Below are 21,435 nucleotides of genomic sequence, written 5' to 3' on the forward strand. Positions count from 1 at the left end.
AACATTTTTTCATTATATTAATATTTGACAACCCATTTTTTGCATATCATGTTTGATAAAAATGCAAAACTAGAAACAAATTTTAAATTGTGTTTTCTTTAATCTTTTGTATTGATTTATGTTTATAACCTCTTGTTTTTTGTTGTTCCAATTCATTGCCTATTTTGATCATTTAGATAGTAGTCACTGAGTTACATGCTAGATATTTCGCAAGTTCTCGTTAAATACTATACTCAATGTTTGACGATTAGGGACAGTTGTAAAAAGCATAACATCTTATTGTCTGAATTTAAACCACAAGAGATCAAAGAATAAAAGGTACAAGTGTCAATATTATTAAGAACATTATAATATTATTCAATCACAAATTAACATTTATAATAAATTTGTTAACTTTTATTATAATTATCATAAAATTCATATTTATCATAATTTTTTGTCATAATTTTTAATCGATTAATAATATAAAATATTTTATATTAACAATATATAGAAATTATTTTTTTTTTGAAAATTAAATAATTCGTGTACTAATTATATAAAGAATTTTTACATTATTATCCAGATACCTCTTAACCAACCTAAAGAGGGGCATATACTACTTCTAATAAAAAGTCCTCCATCTATATATTCTTGAGATGCTACTAATAAATTGACACATAAAAAGTGTTTCACTTTTATAATAATTATTTAATTGGTAGAGTGCCCAAAATGTTTTTACATAAAAATTAAACTCCCGAAATCTGTTCAAATTGTACTCCAAGTTTCATTACGAGGTATTTGGATTAATTTCGAATATTTTTTCTTTTTACCTTAAAATCAGATGAAATCAAATTACACAAACCACAAACACTGTTGGGTCTCCTTAGAGTGTTTTTCGATCTTATTCCCAAGGCAATCACAATTCGATAGTAATTTATGGTACATTCAGATAAAATAACTATCAAACACTTTTAACAAGCTTTCATTCAGTGAGAATTTATCCACAAATTAGACTCCAAAGTTTATTAAAACAGATTAAAAAGAATCTATTTTAACAAGCTCAAAAAGAAGAAATTAACATTCACACTTAGAGAATTGAGACATTAAAGGTATTCATAAGAAGAAGCTCTTCAGCCTATAGTAACTTCTGTATAAGTTGACTTGATGTTTAACCTTAAAGTGGTGGCAGCACCTCCGTATCCCTCAGTCGCCGCCGCCACAGGCTGCTGCCGGAGTCGTTGGCGAAGAAGAACTCGTGATCGGTGGATTCATGGCACCGAGCAATGGAGGGTGTGATAATGGGGTATGGAAGTGTAGTAGTTTGAGTGGAGAAGCTTTCAATCTCAAAAAGATCAGAACTTGCATCACTAGCTGCATCATCATCCATGGCACGTGACTTGGGGGGGCTTGGAGGTTGGAACATGTGCAAGGACTCACGTGGGGTTGCGTCCTCTTCTTCATGAACCACGTTGAGATGAACCTGATGATGAGGTTTTGTGGGGTTGGTGGAGTTTGTTGCCAAGAACAAAGGGAAAGTGAAGCCTTCACTTGAGGTCTTTCTAAGTTGGTTCATGGATGGTTGGAATTGGAACAACCTTTGAGCCTTCACTTTCTTGTTGGATGATGGTGGTGGTGGTGGTGCCTTGTGATTCAAGGAATCTTTGTGGATTTGGTTGTGTGAGAGGGTTTTGGGTTGTGGGGGTGGAGTTCGGGGTTTGGGGGTGTTTCTATTTTTGTTTTTGTTTGTGTTTATGTTTACTTTGACTTGCACTGACTTTTTATCTTTACAGGGGCATTTTCTTCTCAAAAGCCAAATGGGTTTTGACAAGGATGTTTTGAGTTTCTTTGTGAGATTGGAGGAGGTTTGAGGAGGCTTAACTGATATTTTACTTGTTTGAGGGTGATGCAATAACAAACCAGCTTTGTTGTTTAAAGTGGATTTGGAAGAAGAGGGTGGTGGTGTTGGAGTTGCAACATGGAATGAATGAGCATTGTAGTTGTTGTTGTTGTGGTTACCATTACCAATACCACCAACTGATGATGAAGAAGAATGGGAGAATGACCATTTTGTGATGTCACCTTGCTCTTGATTGTGTTTTTGTTCTGTGTCCATGTTGAGCAGGGGAGAGACTCTGCTGTTGCTGTTGATGGTCACTTTTTGGATGTTGGTGTCATTGATGGTCCCTTGGTTAAAGTACTTGTGTGCACCAAAAGTGCTAAGCTCAGAGGTAATAGGATCATGGTCTACAGCTCTAAGTTCATTAGACTTCATGGCATGGTGTGGTTGAGATTTGTTTGGTCGATCAGGTGTGAGATGAGGAGAAGAAAAAGATGCATTTCTATCTTTAAAGGTGGGTGACTTTGGATTTTAATGATGGGGGGGGGGGGGGGGGGGGGTTAATTCAATGTGTTGATGGAAAAAGATGAGAGGATGAAACTAAACATTGGAAGTACTGACTCTGAAATTCCTTGCCCACATATATATTTGTGTGATTGAGTGGGTGTGTTTTTAGGACTAGGTAATAACCTGTCCTGTCACCAATAAGAAAGCAGTAAAAGTAAGAAAGGAAAGTTTCACGTATAGGTTGTGTATGCATAAGTGCAACGGATGATTGAGAATTTTTCTAGTACGAGTAAAGGTAATGGTTGAAATTTTTTTAATCAATTTTATCTTATTATTGTTGGTACAAATATTTTTATACCATTAATTAATTAACGATCACTTTAGCTATGCATTTTTTAAACTATATAAATGTTAACAAATTTACTCAACATGATCATCTACAAATTAATAATCACTTTAGGTATTATTTATACTTATATAAAATTTGTTCTGAAGTGGACACATCTTTGTGTTCTGATTTATTTATTTATGAATAGGGTAGCTTTTTTTTTTATTATTGACCATGCTAAGTATGGATTCACTGTTCTAGGATTTAAAGTAATCTTACTGATAATATATGATTGTTCAATAATAATTTGCCTAAAACTAAAATAGAACTTCACCCATCTTCAATGAAACGAATTCCACACTTATGCAGACCAAGAAAATTCCCAACTTATGCTATGCCTCAACACTTTCTCAAAGTATCTATAGAGTGGAAAAAAGTCTTAAAAATAAATGAATAATTGCAAAACACACCTAGATCGTTTTATCAAAATCATTTGTATCATTCAATATTTTACAAAACCTGAGTCCAAATTAAAAATTGATCAGATATAAATTTTGTTTGAAGTCTTATAATTTCTTGACACGCTCTGATTTTACTAATAGTATGCTAGCAAAGAATGAAATCATTACTACCAAACTGAATGTCACTATTCGAAATACCCAAACAGTCCTTGAACAACTTTTGTTTATATCCAAAACTCGAGATGTGACCATTCATCACTTTTCCTTTTCAATTTCCAAGGGAGTTTTATCTTCATATGGCTGCCTGATAACTTTGGTGGCACTGACGTGAGGTTGCATTTTTATTTTTTTAATTAGGTATTCTTAGATCAAAAGATAATAATTATTTTTTGAGATACTAAAATTTAAAAAAATATATATATTTTAACAGATATTTATATATATAGATAAAGATCAAACTTATAATCATATATTTAAGAGATAAAATTATAATTGTATTATATCATGTTACTGGTTCATTTTGATTGAAAATAGAAAAATCAAAGAGTGCAAAGTGAATATATGTGAGGGTCCATTAATTTCATTTGGCACTAGGAAGGTGGGTCTCAACTCATGAGAAATCAGATCACAAAGAAGTGTCTTTATGGGTTAAAAACCCCATCAATTGTTGTATCGTAAGAGGTGGATTGATTTGGAGGCAGTGAAAGTGGTAGGTCACCACTAACCTTGTAGCTAACATGGCATTGTTTCATTGCCTGCCTCTAGACATTTCATGTATGTTTCTTGTTTAGGTGGTCTGGATTTTGCTTTTGCCCTCGGAGAAGGATTTTGTCTACATTCTTTTCTATCAGATTTTACAACACATTAACCTATTACTCATCACGTCTTTTTCTTTGAGGAATTATCGCTCGGTTTATAGTTTATACAAATCAATGTTACTGTTCATGTATTACAAAGTTGTGATGTACATAAATTTTAAAACAGATAATGCATGCGTATAGTAATATTAACAAAAAAGGATGAACTTATTTTAAGAGTTAGTTTTTTTAGAATTATTTCTCAACTTTAAGATTTGTTTTTTTTAAATTTATTAATTATAATAAGTAATTAATTTTAACCATTATATTTAAAAAAAATTAAGATGAATTAAAGTTATTCTTGAAATAACTTGATTCTCATCGTATTAATAATACTAGATATTATTATATTAATACTCAAAATTATTGTTAGCTATATAGCCATATTTCGCATATTCTGATTTTTTTTTTTACATAAAAGACTATGATATAAAATAAAACAGAAACCAAACTTGTAACTCTTGCTTAGGTAGATGTAAACAATATTAGTGGCATTGACTTAAGCATAGTCTTCAAGATATGGTTATGTTATTTAGTTCTTAATTTTAGAAATTTATTATTTGCTAAGATTATAATGAAATATTTAATATAAAAATGTATTAAATTATATTGAGAAAAAGAATAAAGAGTCATAGATAGATAAATAACTACCACCAAACACGTGAATCCAATATATTGTGATTTTTCCAGCTTTACGATAAGTTTCAGGTTCAAGTTATAGATATGTAGCTAAATTAAATACTTGAAGGGAGAACTTTGATGATTAAGGTAGTTTTATTCGACTCGAATAATATTATTTTCAATGAAAGATATATGTGATTTATACCAAAATAAGATAGATAAATAGCTTATTTTGTTATCTACTTTTATACTACCTCCGATTTTATATATAAAAAATAAATATTTAATTTATTAAGATAAATAAAATTGTTAAATCTAATTAAAATTGACATAAATTTACATTTTATTCCAAAAATACCCATAAAGTTAATTGGTTTTAGTGTTGGTTAGTTATAATAACTCTACCCATAATCAAATGAATACGTTTTTTTAACCAATGAAAATGAGTTATGTTGTTAATAATTCATTAACTGCATAAGCTTTCATAAAAAATGAGTGATATTTTATTAATAATTTTCACAATAAATCAAGGTTATAAAAAGAACTTAGCAATTGATACATTTAAAAAGGTTGTATGTTTCTTATAATTAAAAGAATAAAATATCATCATTGGTTCTTATACAAAGGACATTTATAATGTTTTAATTATTTTTTCTCTCCTTTGGTTGTATATTTCATACACTATTTCTCTAACCAGCCAAAAGAAATTCTCTCTCAATCATTTCAAATTGTCTTAATTAATTTCTTTTATCATTTAAAAATGGTAGGACTAGTATGAGAAATAAAGTTATTTTTTTAGTATTTAACGTAACTACGTATTTAAAAGTTGAGACTATTGGTTAAGCTGAAATGATATCATGTCAGTTGATTTATGCACCCGATGATATAATTTATTCTTTTTAATCTACCATATTTTATCTTTATCTTTAAATTGAAATTAAATAATTTTTTAAAAGAATATGTCAACAGTTAAAAATAAATTCATATTACAATTTAAATTATTCATTGAGTACAAAATAATTTATATATTGAAATATATTTATTATTAAAAAATTTAATTTTAATTATATAAAACAAGCATTTATCCTATCCATAAAAATATAAAATACTATTACTTTCCAAATATTTAAAAATGTTGTGGGAAGGATTATGATCCTCATCTCCAAATTATTCAAGGCTATTCTTTAAAAAAAAAATGATACTTGTACGATAAAATATACAACTAAGAAAGATGAATAGAAAAAAATTGAATTTAAATTATAATAAATGATAAAATCAAGGAAAGATACATAAAATATGATGTTGTATAAATTATTCTACAACTTATTCAAATTGTATGTGTATCATATATTTTTTCCTCGCCTCCATCTTTATGTAATAAGAATCTCCAAATTTAGGACAGCAAACGAGATAGTCTATCTCCACAGAAATTTCCAAATAATATATATTTTTTTTTACCCAGTACTCCTATCCGCACAAATGCAATGTGCCTTTTGCACTGGTCATGTTTTGTTTTTTCGTTTTATAATTGAACATGTCTAGTTGTGTCTTCTTTCTTCGTGGTTATCCAGTTAGAAAGGGATAATGCTTTCTTATCCAAGATAATTGGATGCTCATTGTGTGCATATAATTGTACAATTCCTTGTTTTCAAGCCAATGTTTTTTGTGGTGCCATTAATTGCCTAAATGTTTTATGTGTATCAAATAGTGTATATATGACGTACGTGGTATGACAGCATATGAAAATTTCTTATACGAGAATTGCATCATCTTGTATAGTATCTTTAATTTGCTGATTTCTCTTTGGCAGTATTTATGTCCCCCGTGCGGTTTGTTTTAATACATGTGACATATTCTGCATGGTTTGTTAGGTAAGGTAGTGATTTTTTTTTTTTGGTGGTTAGGTAAGGAAGTTATTGTACACAGCTTGTAAGAATTTGGTCTTGATGAAATTGCAAGTGCATGGTTACTGAAAATGTGCATAATGCGTTATCATACTCGGTCAACCACAAAACCAGGAAAATAATGCACAAGTATTTTTCGTGATCATGAATTATCCTTTCCTCTTCTTATGTATGGCGTTATTTTAGAAGTGAGATTAATAAAGTTCTGGGTAAACCTTTTTTTTAATACTTATAATAAAAGGAAACAAAAAGGTAAAATAAGCAGAGTTTCTTTCATATATTAAAATTAATTTACGTATTTAATTATTATAAATTTTTTCTCTTCTAGCTTATACGAGAAACTCAATTTATTTTACCATTTTATTTTCTTTTCTATAAATATTTATACAAAAGTTTATCTAAAAAAGGCTTTAGTACAAAAGGAGTCAAGACCTATACTTTTTTTTAATGGACTGTAACAGATAAAAAATATAATTGAAAATTTGATTTTTTTTATGTTAACTTAAACCCAATTTTATTAAGATTTGAAATGAAAATTTGAAATTTTGTTTTAATAATTTTTTTCATCATTTATTATTTATACTTACATTCATTAATAATCTAACAAATGATGAATAGAGAAAATAATTAGATAGATATATTTAAATGAAAACAGACTTTAATGCAACAATCTTTCTATTCAAAATTGCATTCAGAATTTTCTTGGTTGCCACGTGCTTCCAGCATCCAAGGGTGTCAAACATTGATGTGAATACTAACTAATGACTTCAAACTTAAAGCTCATTCATACTACAAACTCTTGATTCTATGACGCGCTTTTAAGGACGGTGGTCCGAAAAATGTGGTTGTTTAACAAGCAATGACATTTTAGTAAATATGCGCTTTATTTCAACGACGTTTTTACCGAAAATGACGTCATTTTCCAATTACAACGACGCGTTTAATAGGCACCGTCATTGAACTGGATTACCCAACGATGGGTTTTATAAGCACTGTCTTTGTATGTTGGTAAATTTAATCTTTCCTTCGTGTACTCTCGCAGTCTAGCTAGCCTGCACTACCTAAGTACTTTTGTGCCCTTAAGCTTTGTCTTTGTAAGTTGGTTGTCATCGTGAAGCACACCAGCAGTGTCGTCGTGAAGCACGCCAGCAGTTTCATCATTGTCATCAACCATTCTCCATCATTGTCGTGGGTCATTTTCCATCATTGTCGTCGACCATTCTCCATCACTGTCGTGGGTCAGCTTCCAGGTCATGTTCCTTTCTCCCTTTCTTTCTTATACATAGTCTCTAAGGTAAAAGGGCTTTGTGGTGCCCTTCTTTGAATTTGGTTGTATCTGCACCCCTGTTCTTTGCGCAACCATATAGCTTACTGCATTTCAAAGAAACTAGCACTCGATTAGGGTTAGAAGTATGATGGAACTGTGTAAATGCAACGAGGCATCCGTTCTGTCTACGAAATATTTAATCTTTATTGGAGACTAAAAGTCTAGATTCCCTTTTGATGAGATTCAACCAACAATCTGCGCAAACATATATGACTCTTGGAGAACTTGTTAAAATACTAATTAGTTGGACTTAATTTTATTTAACTTAGGCTTATACCTGTTTGATGAGGGGACTGACAACATCATATAGCTTTGATCCTCAGTATTGAAAAAAGTTGGATCTTGTTCTGGCTTATTAGTCTTTGTGTATGGTGTGCATTGCAATAATGCAATTAAGAGTTCATAAGGTTCAAAAATATCAGGTTTAATTAGTACTTATTAGGTTGAAAAGTAGGTGCATTCAAAGCTTATTGTATGTAATGTGTGTTAAAATAAGTTGTAGATGTTCCCTTTGAGTTTTGTTTACTTATAAAAACATATAAGTTAAGCTTTTAAGAGAGTTGGTCGTTCACATGGTATAAAAGTCTCTTGATCCAGTTGCAAAGAGTTTCATCCTTGGTGCCCTCTCATTAAGGTCTTTGATATAAGTTAAGCTTTTAAGAGAGTTAGCTTTCACTTTGCCTGGAAGCTATTAAACTCAGACCTACCAATTAACCTGATTGGTGAGGGTAGCAGCTAACAGGGGGGCTAGTGGTATTGATGGGTTACTTAGCACAACCATTGATTTTGCTGTAGGATGCAACAAAAAGGTAACTTTTTAGATTTTGAGAAATAAGGAACTTTTATATTAAGGATATTCTATTAAGTTGTATGTATTAAGTTGTATGTCTTATTTGGGGAAATAATGAAAAACACAAAGTGTATGTCCATTGCTGCTGTAGTATTTTGCTATAAGAGAACAGGGAACACAGGATTCATTACTTCCATTTATTTGTTAGAAACTTCATCTCTTTCTTTTGATTCTTTGACAATTGTTTTTCCATTTATTTTTGGCTTCAATTGTTTACCATATTTTCCTTTCTCTTTTTAATAGTTTCTTTTAATTTCACAATTTCATTCAGGTGTTGTGTGTAATTGAAGATATTTATTTATTGCATGATACAAATGGTCTGACAATTTTGAACCAGCGGTAGGAAATTATCTACCAAATATTCACTTCATATAATGTTTGTTTATGCATTGTTTTGGAAATGCTTGTCACTAGTATATTGTTATACACTTTTACTGTTAGGTATCTAGTCTCATTATACATACAATAGTCAATTGAATTAAGTAATCAGCTAATTGAAGGATTTGCAGATTGCATGTTAGGCATTAATCAAGGTGATTCTCTTTCACTTTTACTGCTACGAAGTGGAGTTGGTGGAGGAATATATTTTATATTTTCTTCAAGAGCTCATGATTGCTTTGGGTTCTTGCATCATGGTTCTAGGTAATGAATTTTCTTTTATTGTTATTATTGTTAGGGAAAACTTTAGATTTAAACAGAGTGGTTTGGTTTGATTTCATTTGTCATTCTGTTCCCCTGAGCTTTATTTTGTTATCACTTAATTCTGATCTCCTTTCCAATTTATAACTAAATTTAACAATCAACAAATGAGTGGCACATGTGATATAAACCTCCTTTCCCTCTGTTCTTTTTTCTCAAATTAAATAAATCCTTCATTATTGCATTCTATTTTATAATCTATTTTCAGTAAAATTTGGATCAAAGCAGCTCTGTTATTTGAGTCCATGAGGTTGCATAGTGATATCATGTCTAATCCTAGGAGAATTGTTGGATACATACAATGTATTATGTGCATTTTTTAATTTGGGACCTTTCATGTAGAATATGCAGAAAAACTGGATGTTCTTATTGGTTTGTTTCACAAATTCAATGTATGTATTTGTTGTGTACCCACTACCCAAGGTTTCCTTCAAACCCAAACGTACAAGGAGAAATCTGATTTTTATCTGTTATTATTTTTTCCACTACTATGACTTTAGATGCAAATCCAATATCTAATTTGGGTCAAAGTTTTCAAAAAGAGAAGTTGTGATCTTATGCATGTACTATGCTGCAACCACATCTAAATTCTGGCAATTCATGCAATCAGATTATTAGGTTGGTGGTCAATTGATGAAGGGAGTCAGGAAGAACAAGCACGACTATACCACGAGGGAGCAATTGGGTAATCCTCATTTCATTTTATTACTACGTTGGCATGTACCATCAAATAATGTAACTTGCATGTTGTCTCATTTTATTGCTTATGGCATGAAATAATCAAACAGTGTACCCCTATAGCTCGGAGGATAATCATAAAACATGAACTTCTGGTACCTTGTGCCTTTATTGCTATGATGTATGCTTGGTTGGTATTTTCTTAATATATGATGCATACTGTGACATTGTGTTGAGGCTGAATTGGATTGATCTATAACAATTTTTGAACTCTTTCTATCACTATTATGAGAGATATTAGAATGAGAGGATAAGGATGTTGAGGATTTTAATTACCCAAGTTACAACTCAATACATAGTTGCTGCACTTGACGTTATCAGTATTTAACACAAAGACATCCTACACTCCCATCTTTGAATGCTGCCACTTAAGCTCCTGCTGCTAATATTGCTGATACATATTTGCTTACATTCACAAGGTGGCTTGCCTGCCCTTCATGAAACCCTCTTCTAGCATACTATGAAATTTGAGAAAACAATTTATATTTTCACTTTATTTCCTGTTTTGTAGAGTTAGTACATGAAATAATGAAAACTACTACTATGTGTAAGCATGCTTATTTTCACTTTATTAAATGGGTAAAAATAAAACAAGTCTACTTCTAAACAGACCTAATAATCATTGGCTTAAGTTTTGTGGCAAAAGTTTTACTGCTTTAGTAATTCCTAAGTGTACTGATATATTGACTTCTTCCAGTGGTAAGTGAAAGGGATCTTCAGGTTTTGCTTAACCTCTTCCAAAATGAACAACCCCGGAGCTTGAACCCTCTTTAACATAGTTATATGTAGAATCACAACAATTGTGGCATGTGTGGTTAAGCCCAATGGACAATAGGTATCTCATACTTTGGCAGAATAGAGTATGAGAATGGCACTGCTTCAGAAGAAATTAATATAGAAACAAAAAAAAAACCAACAAATATTTGAGTTAAAATCTGTAAAAATATAAGAAAATATTGTCACTTTATGATAATATTTATGCCTGCCAAATTACTTTCAATAATTTTAATTATAGCACTTGTATCTTTGCTTCAAATAATTAATATCAAATAATTTATTTTAGATTAGTGCCAAAATCAAAATTACAAACCCGTAAAAATTAAATGAGATTCTGAAAGTTAATTACTAAATACCAGTAATCAATTGTCATTTCATAAACTCATATAATGTACAAATAGAAAAAAGTATATAGTTAATTAACTATTACAATTTAGCTAGCACATTGGGAAATTCTTTTAATTTATCTAGAATAAATATCAACATGCATTGGGTGATTAAGGTTTGGATGCATACTTCTGAATTTGTCTTTTGTCATATGTAATTAAGATTGCATGCGGGGTGATCATTATCGCGTAATTTGTTTCCAACTACTACTTCCCACATGCTCTTGATTAATCTCGAGGTATGTTGTTCCTTTTTTTTGTTTTTTTAGCTATCTTCTATATGTTAGTTAAGTTTGACACCATCTCCTAACTTCTAAAATGAAGTTTTCTTTGCTGTTTTGAGAGGTGGAGACCTCTTATTTTCTACTCTTTTTTTTCTAATATGAAATTATAATAGTTAAAGAAAAAATGTTAATTTTCTGTCAATGGGCATACCTCTCCTAAGCTTCTTGTTTTGCAAGAAGGTTTACTGGTAAGTTCACCTGAAAAGATATTATCAGTTTGTCAATGGGCTTACCTTTTCTCATGACTTGGCTTTGTTTATGTGCATCATCTTTTTTTAGTTGCATGATTTGAACTGTACTTTGGCGATACCATGGATGGCGTTGGGAGGAGGCAACATTTTTAATGCTATTCTATTTGTATTGTAAATATCACAGGTGGGGATATCATCTAGTGCTGCTGCAGTTAACAAAGCTTTCTACATCGGTCGTAAAAGGACCGTCGTAGAACACGTGACAAATGAAGTCGTGCTTACGCCAACAACGATGTAGAAAGCAGTGCTTTCTACATTGGTGCTGTGACACCCTCTATCCCGACATATGTATAAATAAATAAAATATATAAAAATATCGGTAACCAAATTCATAGGGGTAAAAGGTTCACATTCACTTCACTATTATTAGTTAAAACTTATTAAAACATATACGGCTCAAAATAAGGCCGTCAAAATTTACAAAAATATTTTGTTAAATCAGTGAGATAAAATAAAATAGACTAACATCATGCAATTAATATAAAAACTTATGTCCCATTGTCACATCCTATCAGAGCATTGTGTCCCGACGTCCTTTAGCACAAGGTTCCTTAAAACACTTCACCTAGCCATCTGCTCCCCCGAACATAAGGTTCAAGATCATCACAAGATCCAAACACAAACAACACACAGAGAGTGAGCTATCACATTCCTAACTAATAGAGAAATAAGACAACTAGATATACATATCACATAAACAAAATAAAACTCACTTAAATATAACTCACATAATTCCACCACTTTGTCATTCAAAATTTACCTTTCAATCATCAATCACATTACACAAGAATCACACACTCCGATCAAGACACGATAGCACATCAATTTCATAATAAACAATTAGCAAGCGTATGCAACAGTTATGCTAAGACTCAAACCTATATTCAATGTGGTACCATGTCAGTGAAAAACCACCCAGGGGCGCTTAGGAGTACATAACAAGACACCACACAATGGGTTTGTCAGGTCACTCTCACTAAGTAAGATCATAGGGAGACCAGTCAGGGCCAGGATGTTTTGCGAGAATTCTCCAACCATATGGGACCAACATAGGCTTAAAGGAGCGCCCAAACTTGGTGACCCCCAAGGCCTACACTCCGAAGAGTCCGTCAGGGCCTCTCCCTCCTGATTCAGGTCCAACCCCTAAAATCATTTTAGCACACAGACACTACTCATGAATTATACAATACCCACGACATCACACTCGTGTTTGAAACATGTACAACATATTGTGCTACAATTTAAAACTGGTTCCTAAATAAGAAACCTACACTTTCTCTTTAACACTGCGCATTAACACTTTTCTCAAGATAACACTCGTCGGGTTATTGTACAATTCATAGCTTACAACACAAATAATGTCACATCAAGAGTTAATCACGCACTTATTCACAACCAAAACTCATTCACAATTTTACATCTTATAATGTCACAATCCACCATCACATGTTTTCACGTATCTCACAATTCAACACATGTTTTACTTTACACTTTTACTCAATCTCAATAAAAACACTGTGATTTCAAAATAACATGTCATTCCACAATTCATCACATATTTCATTTATAGACATTGCTCATGAATTATACAATACCCACAACCTCACACTTGTGTTTTAAATACATACAACATATTGCACTACAATTTACCACTGGTTTCTAACTAGGAACCTACACTTTTTCTTTAACATTGGGCATAAACATTTTTCTCAATATAAACACTGGTCGGGTTATTATATAATTCACAGCTCACAACACAATTAATGTCACAATCAACCATCCTATATTTACGTGTATCTCATAATTTAACACATTCAACTTTGCACTTATATTCAATCTCCATAACAATATTATAATATCAAAGTAATATGTTATTCTACAATTCATCATATATTCAATTTATCACTTATGCACAATTCCAATCATAATTTCATAATTTTAATATAACTATTTATTACACTAATATTATTCAAAGCACAAACAAATTATACAAGAATATTTCTCAATCCACGGGGAGTAAAAATCCCTCACATAATTTCAGATAATCATACAAGAAGAATTTCAATATAATAAAACATCACAAAAATAAATCTCAATTTGACCCTCTAAGGATCTCTACACATATTTTCACTAATCCCCAATTGTGAATAACTCATCCCTTACCTCTAAGCGGGCTCATGTGTCTTTTGACAGCGATAGCGGTATCTCTAGCAATTTTCTAAGATTCCTCAATTTTTCCTCTGATTGCTCTGTTAGAGTTTCCAAACGTTAGAGAGAAAGAGAAGAGATTGAAACCTCCATTCCGTACTTCTTTGTGTGATGCATATTTCTCCCTCCACAGATATGTTTTTGCAAATCCAAACGGTCGAGGTATGCAGAATTGGATCGTGAACAACATATAAAAAATTCATGACAATTCAACTGTTACAGAAACCGGGATCATAGTTTTACCGAGACAACTCTGGGTTTCTACGGGAAAGGAAAAGACTACAATGCGAAGGGTATTTCTCTCATCTCAGACATGATATCAAAATTCCCAACGGTAAGAATGCTCGGAATTGGGTTTCAAACCTGATGCTTAAATTTCACGACGATCCAACGGTGAATAAGTCCGAGATCGTCATTTTTATGAGACAAGTTTGGTGGTCTGCGAGAAAAAGAGAGGGTTTTGAGATGAGAAAAGAGAAAAACGAAAATGAGGTGAAGAAGAAGCACCTGACTTAACATAACTATTTATACCTAGGTACTCAGCCTATTATTTTCTCTATATTTATTTATTTATTTATTTATTTTTACTAAAAAGCTTTTTAAATCTATTTACGAAAAAATGAGATGTTACAATTCCACCCCCCTTAAAAGAAGTTTCGTCCCCGAAACTTTGCCGAAAATCGGGAAAAATATATTACGCATATGGTTCTCAATATCAAGTTGTGTGCCCAGTTGAAACACTTCTCCATGACTTCGATCATAAGAGTCTTCTACACTTGACGATTAATCTGGTGATCTTTGTTCCCTCAATGATAGTTTTTCATGAGTTAAATTTTATCGCAAGAGTGACATCTCAACGGTAATAAAATGTGAATGACATACTAGCTTTGACAAAATGGTAAGGTTGTTGCTAGCTTGTAACTTGATACTCACATGTTTAAAATCTTGAAAACAATGTTTTTCTTTTCCCTTCTCAATAGTACTTAGCAAATCAAGCATAACTAGTCAAAACCATGAAATCATCATATAATGGACTAAACCAGAAACAATGGAACGATTCAGTCAATGTCTTGTGCAAATTCTCAGGTAAGACTGATGGACATTACAGGGAAATTCAGAAAGGCAGCATTAAGCTAATTCAAAATTTCTGGCTCTGGATCTCACAACAGAACCTCTTCCTCTACCTTTCTGCTTAAAAGACCATTTGTTCAGTAACAGTTTATCAGTAGTTTCCATTCACCAGAGTCCATTTCAGCTTCTTTCTCACTTGTCGGGGTCAGCGTGGTGGAGATTACATGGCTGCTATATACATTTAATTATAATTAACCAAGGAATACAACATTAAACATTATTTAGTTGCAAAACTTTTGACAGACACTTAGTTGAAGAATAGCATGAAATTCATTCATTAAATATCTTCATGCACAAAAACGCATTTTTGAATGCGAAGTTTAGGGTAATTCCATGATGCTATTGTCTCAACTCAACAGAGGACTCAATCACATGAACCCTCTACAAACCCTTGAATGATTTACTGGGTTTTTGATTCAATATTCTGTAGAGACTTGCATTTAATTTTCTGGAACGCCGTCAGTTGTGACACCAGACTTTCTATAATCTATACAATTAATGCCTAAAAGGCCAAATGATACACACCCAACTAGAAATTTTACTTTAACACAATCCCAAGTTCCCAACTCCAAGGGTGTTCATTGAAAAAACATTTATATTTATATAAATTTTTTTAGTTCATATTGTTTTGACTATAATCTATAATCAAATTTAAAATGTTACAAGAAACAGATCTATCAATCATCAAAGCTTGACCAAATTAAATTAATAATGAGTAAGCGATCATAATCTTAACAACTGATATAACTTGTCTAAAACTTAATGTTTTCAAGTATGTCTATTTTATGGAAGGTGACCAACAAAACTGGTCCTGATTTATGACTTAATCCTTGATGATTCTTTCTTTTTTAAATATCCTTCTTCAGTTTTTATGTGGCTAAAATGTAATTAACCTCCCCTCTAGTGTATATCTATCAGTTTACAACAAACTTCCTATCCATCTTCTTGATGGCCAAAATTCCAAAAAAATACAACGTCGTTAATGTAACAACATCGTATATACTACCTTCCTCATTTTTAAAACAAACAATGCTTAGTTTCTTAGAATCATTTATAACAATTATGGTTACTCTTGAGTCATGTTTAGTTTCCTCCAAAAAACTCCTCCTCATGAAAGAGTTGCAAGAAATCCACATACACACACCAAGCATAGAATTCTGAATGTATGCATGATCAAAGCAAAATAATTAACCAGAAAAGCACTTTCTTAACTAGTTACTAGTTGATTTTATGCCTCCTTTCATGTTCTAAGCCTATAAATTTTTTTCCAATTGGCAGGGATTTTTTTCCTTCTAGTAATATGAAGACAATTTTGCCTTAGCTAATCTAGAACATTATTAAGATGCCACTACACCACCTCAGAAAAAAATGAAAAGTAAAAATAATAGAACATAAAGGATGTTTGAAATGATTTTAGAAAACTTGATGCATAACATTCAGAAACATATACCAAAACATGAGCATATGCACCCTACCACTCACACTCAGAGAAAGAGAGAGAGATACCTGAAAACCCAAGTTTCTTCCTCATCTAAGAAACACATTCATGTTTGTACATACTCTATTGACCTTGGGAGGCCTTATATAGGAAATATAAGTATTGCATCAAAATCTAAAATTGATATTAAGGTATACATATTTCTGCCAGCTTTCTTTTACAATGACTCAAGGAATGTCAAATATCATGACCTTGTTTGTTTACTGTTTCCAAAAACATTTTTCTATCTTCTAAAATTTGTTTGTCTCTTGAGTACATTTGAAAGTGTTTTTTCCTTGAGCACATTTCTGTTTTCTAAATGTTTATCTCCTAAGATTTTGCCGCAACCTGCCCTTCGGCGGGGGGCATGAAAAGGCCTTTCGTGGGGGCCAAGGGTGCGTCTTCCATCGAAGGAAAACGCATGGAGTCACCACTAACGTTTATTTGAGGAAAATGTTAGAAAACCAAAAAAGACGATGGTCTGTGTATTTTGAAAATGAGGGTTCGGGAGTTGTTTACGAACGCGGAAAGTATTAGCACCCCATGTGCCCGTTACAAGGGATGACAACCTTCAATCCAGTGTGCAAATATGACTTCAAAATTATGTATTTTCCATTTTTTATGATTTTTATGCATTTTCCCCTTTATGTTTTCTTTTTACTTTTTTGTGCCTTTTTATGTTTTTTACTTTTTTGTGGTCGACAAGGGTGTTTCCCTCGCTCCTACGTATCCTCGGATGCGATGAGGAAATCAAACCTATGTAGTTCTTTTAGAACTAAACGTTGGTTAAATTGTTTTTTTTATCTTTTTTGCAAGATTGTTTTTAACCGAACAAAATTCGTTTAAGGAGTTGGACCTTTAAATGATCTTTTGATTCTTGAAAAGAGAGAATCGTTAAGGCGCTAGACCCTTTGAACGATTTCTTGACTTTGAAAGGAGAGAAATGTTAAGGCATTGGAACTTTGAACGATCTCTTGATTTTTGAAAGGAGAGAATCATTAAGGCGTTGGACCTTGAAATGACCTATTGATTTTGAAAGGAGAGAAACGTTAAGGCATTGGACCTTTGAACGATCTTTTGATTTTTTTGATGAAATGAAGAAGTTTATGAGTTGGTTTTATTTGATTTTGGCTCATTAATCTTCAATTCCCTTTTTAAAATAACTTACAGCGTTAATGACCGATTAAAACTTATTTTATATTGATGAAAAGAGCTTGCGACACAAACGATCAGTCAAAACTTATTTAAATAGTGATTAAACGAGGTTACAGTATGAACAATCAATTAAAACTTTCTTTAAATAAAGAAAAGAATCATCGATGAATGAAGAAGGAGATGAAGATGCACAAACAATAAATGGGGCCCCTAAGGGTCCATAAATCAAATTCAAATCCTTAAAAGTAAGTACTTACCAGATGAAGAACGAAGAACGATGAAGAACAAACAAAGAACAGGGAAGAACGTTCACGAAATTGATCACGGAAGCGTTACGGCAGCGTCTCGGCCTTGATTTTTCCTCTTTTTTCTCCTTCTTCTCACCAATTTCAGTGGAATTTTCTCACTAAGGGTGCTGACCCCCTTCCCCTCTGATGTAAGCTCCATTGGAGCTTCTAGGCCTAGAATCTTCTGCATCAATGGATTCCTTTGCTTCTTGGAAGATGAATGGCAGCGGAATGGAGAAAGGAAGAGAGAGAGAGGAGACGCCACTTCAAGGAGAAGATGAGTCTAGAAGAAGCTCACCACCATAGGAGGCCATGGATAAGAGCTTGGAGGAAAAAAGAGATGAATGAGGGGAGAGGGAGAGAAGAGCACAAACTTTTGTGCTCCAAATGAGCTTTGAAATCTGAAGTTTAATATTCAAATGATCAAAGTTGAAAAAAATGCACACACATGACCTCTATTTATAGCCTAAGTGTCACACAAAATTGGAGGGAAATTCAAATTTCACTTGAATTTGAAATTGAATTTGTGGAGCCAAATTTTGGAGCCAAAATTTCACTAATTATGATTAGTGAATTTTAGTTATGGTTCAGCCCACTAATTCAAGATCAATTCCAAGATTCTCCACTAAGTGTGCTTAGGTGTCATGAGGCATGAAAAGCATGAAGGACATGCACAAAGTGTGACTATATGATGTGGCAATGGGGTGTAGTAAGCAAATGCTCACCTCCCCCTCTAAAATTTAATTGGATTGGGCTTCTACCAATTCAATTAAATTTATTTCCAACCACACACATCAAATATCCACTTAGTGCATGTGAAATTACAAAACTACCCCTAATACAAAAACTAGTCTAGGTGCCCTAAAATACAAGGGCTGAAAAATCCTATATTTCTAGGGTACCCTACCTACAATATGGAGCCCTAAATACAAGGACCAAATATAATGACATCCTAGTCTAATATGTACAAAGATAATTGGACCCAACCTTGGCCCATGGGCTCAGAAACCTACCCTAAGGTTCATGAGAACCCTAGGGCCTTCTTCAGCAGCTCTAGCCCAATCTTCTTGGAGCCTCTTGCTCATGGTTATAGTGACTGGTCCCTTCCTAGGGAGGATTGCATCACCCTCAGTCTCCAATGTCCATTTATAGAAAAAATGGAGGAGGAGCTTGCCGCCCAGCTCGCCCAGGAAAGCTGGTGGCTTAAGCTTGAAGTAACATGCTCACCCAGGCGAGCTGGTTGCTTCCTCTAGAAGCTTCCTGATGGGCTTAGATGGGCCTAGGGCTAAGAACACCCCCCCTAAGTTGATCAGTTCACCCTCATTTTGAGTTTTTGGCTTAACTCGGTTGACAAGAATCTAAATGTTTGCAAATGATTGTCCTCGGACGAAATTAGGGTATGACAATTGCCCCTCTTTACTTATCTTTTATTGGAGATAAAAGGGAAGTAAAGATAAGACACTAATTTCGTTTGAGCTAACTTTCCACCCGACCGACCACTAACGGAAGTCCAAGCAGTAAAACTCGTGAAAGCATGAAAACATTGAAGTTCCTCCTTTTCTCGTTTTATTCTTTTTTTATTTTCTATATATATTTTTATTTATTTATTTATATATTTCTTTTTCATTTTATTTTTTTTAGAAAACCATAGAAACAAAGGACGTTGAGTCCTATGAAGCACAAGGACAAAAGATATAGAAGTTTTTGAGATGAAGACATTATCGTCTTTGAAAGCATAAACAATGGCATTGTTGCCTTTTGAAGACATGCAATGACTGAAGACATTGTTGTCTTCGAAATGTAAATGAAGGCATTGCCATCTTTTGAAGACATGCAATGACTGAAGACATCGTCGTCTTTGAAATGTATGTAGGTCATTGTCGCCTTTTAAAGGCATGTAATGACGGAAGACATGGTCGTCTTCGAAATGTAGATGAAGGTCATTGTTGCCTTTTGAAGGCATGCAATGACGGAAGACATGGTGTTCTTCAAAATGCAAATGATAATATGACCTTTTTTGTCTCCACATGCTATCTGACTCGCTTGTCTTGGGATAGCAGGGAAAACTTCAGTGGCCTCAGTCGACAGACATTGAGTCTTCGACAAAGGAAACAACCGACTGTGTTTGTCTCTACGTGCTATCAGACTTGATTGTCTCTGGATAGCAAAAGGAACTGCAACAAACCTAAAAAACGGATGACTATCATCATCCCCGCATACCATCGGACTCGCTTGTCTCTGGATGGGAAGAAGGACTTGATAGTCTTGGTCGAAAGACATTGAGTCTTCAACGAAAAGATACAGATGATCACATTGGTCCCTGCATGTCAATGGGCTCGCTTGCCTCTGGTTGACGGGTGGGAGACTTTAATAGTCTTGGTCGAAAGACAATGAGTCTTTGACAAAGGGTGCAAATGAACTTATTAGTCTCTGCGTGTCAACGAGCTCGCTTGCCTCTGGTTGACAGGAGAGACTAAAGTAGTCTTGGTCGACATACATTGAGTCTTCGACGAAAGGGTGCAGATGACCATATTGGTCTTTGTGTGTCAACAGGCTCATTTGCCTCTGGTTGATGAAGGAGAGACTAAAGTAGTCTCAATCGACAGACATTGAGTCTTTGATGAAAGGGTGCAGATGACCATATTGGTCTCTGCGTGTCAATGGGCTCGCTTGCCTCTGGTTGACAAAGGAGAGACTAAAGTAGCCTCGGTCGATAGACATCGAGTCTTCAACAAAAGGGTGCAGATGACCATATTTGTTGTAGCTCTATGTGGAGCTTGTAGGCCTTGGATCTTCTTCATCAATGGAGTCCTTTGCTTCTTGAAGTTTGATGGCAACGGAATGGAGAAGAAGAAAGATGATTGGAGACGCCACTTCAAGAAGAAGATGAGTCTAGAGGAAGCTCACCACCATAGGAAGCCATGGATAAGAGCTTGAAGGTAGGAAAGATCAATGGAGGGAGAGGGAGAAAAGGAGCACGAAATTTTGTGCCTCAAAAGAGGTATGAACTTTGAAGTTTAATTCTCAAATGATCAAAGTTGAAAAAATGCACACACATGACCTCTATTTATAGCCTAAGTGTCACACAAAATTGGAGGGAAATTTGAATTTCTATTCAAACTTCACTTGAATTTGAAATTGAATTTGGGGAGCCAAATTTTGGAGCCAAAATTTTCCTAATTATTATTAGCAAATTTTAGCTATGGTTCAACCCACTAATCCAAGATCAAGTCCAAGAGTCTCCACTAAGTGTGCTTAGGTGTCATGAGACATGTAAAGCATGAAGGACATGCACAAAGTGTGACTATATGATGTGGCAATGGGGTGTAGCAAACAAATGCTCACCTCTCCCTATAAAATTTAATTGG

At 33.4% G+C, this 21,435-nt stretch overlaps 1 protein-coding gene and 1 long non-coding RNA gene across 5 annotated transcripts; one reads left to right on the plus strand and one right to left on the minus strand.

Moving 5' to 3' along the window:
* Nucleotides 1-1,156: 1,156 nt before the first annotated feature.
* Nucleotides 1,157-2,254, minus strand: LOC102662885 (protein PHYTOCHROME KINASE SUBSTRATE 4). The gene has a single exon (XM_006579776.2). The coding sequence runs from the start codon at nucleotides 2,252-2,254 to the stop codon at nucleotides 1,157-1,159; it is 1,098 nt and encodes a 365-aa protein (XP_006579839.1).
* Nucleotides 2,255-7,483: 5,229 nt separating this feature from the next.
* On the plus strand, nucleotides 7,484-13,691 carry LOC102662745 (uncharacterized). 4 transcript variants are annotated; one of them, XR_005891390.1, is made up of 6 exons: nucleotides 7,484-7,747; nucleotides 8,946-9,013; nucleotides 9,184-9,316; nucleotides 9,984-10,058; nucleotides 11,438-11,513; nucleotides 11,934-12,152. It is a non-coding gene; the product is annotated as an uncharacterized lncRNA (long non-coding RNA). The 4 variants fall into 4 exon arrangements; XR_414277.3 differs by having other exon boundaries at nucleotides 7,484-9,013; nucleotides 9,984-11,513; nucleotides 11,934-13,691; XR_005891391.1 differs by lacking the exon at nucleotides 11,438-11,513 and having other exon boundaries at nucleotides 8,946-9,316.
* The last annotated feature ends 7,744 nt before the right edge of the window (nucleotides 13,692-21,435 follow it).

This window comes from Glycine max, chromosome 5 (genome assembly GCF_000004515.6).
Source record: "Glycine max cultivar Williams 82 chromosome 5, Glycine_max_v4.0, whole genome shotgun sequence".
NCBI classification, from domain to species: Eukaryota; Viridiplantae; Streptophyta; class Magnoliopsida; order Fabales; family Fabaceae; genus Glycine; species Glycine max.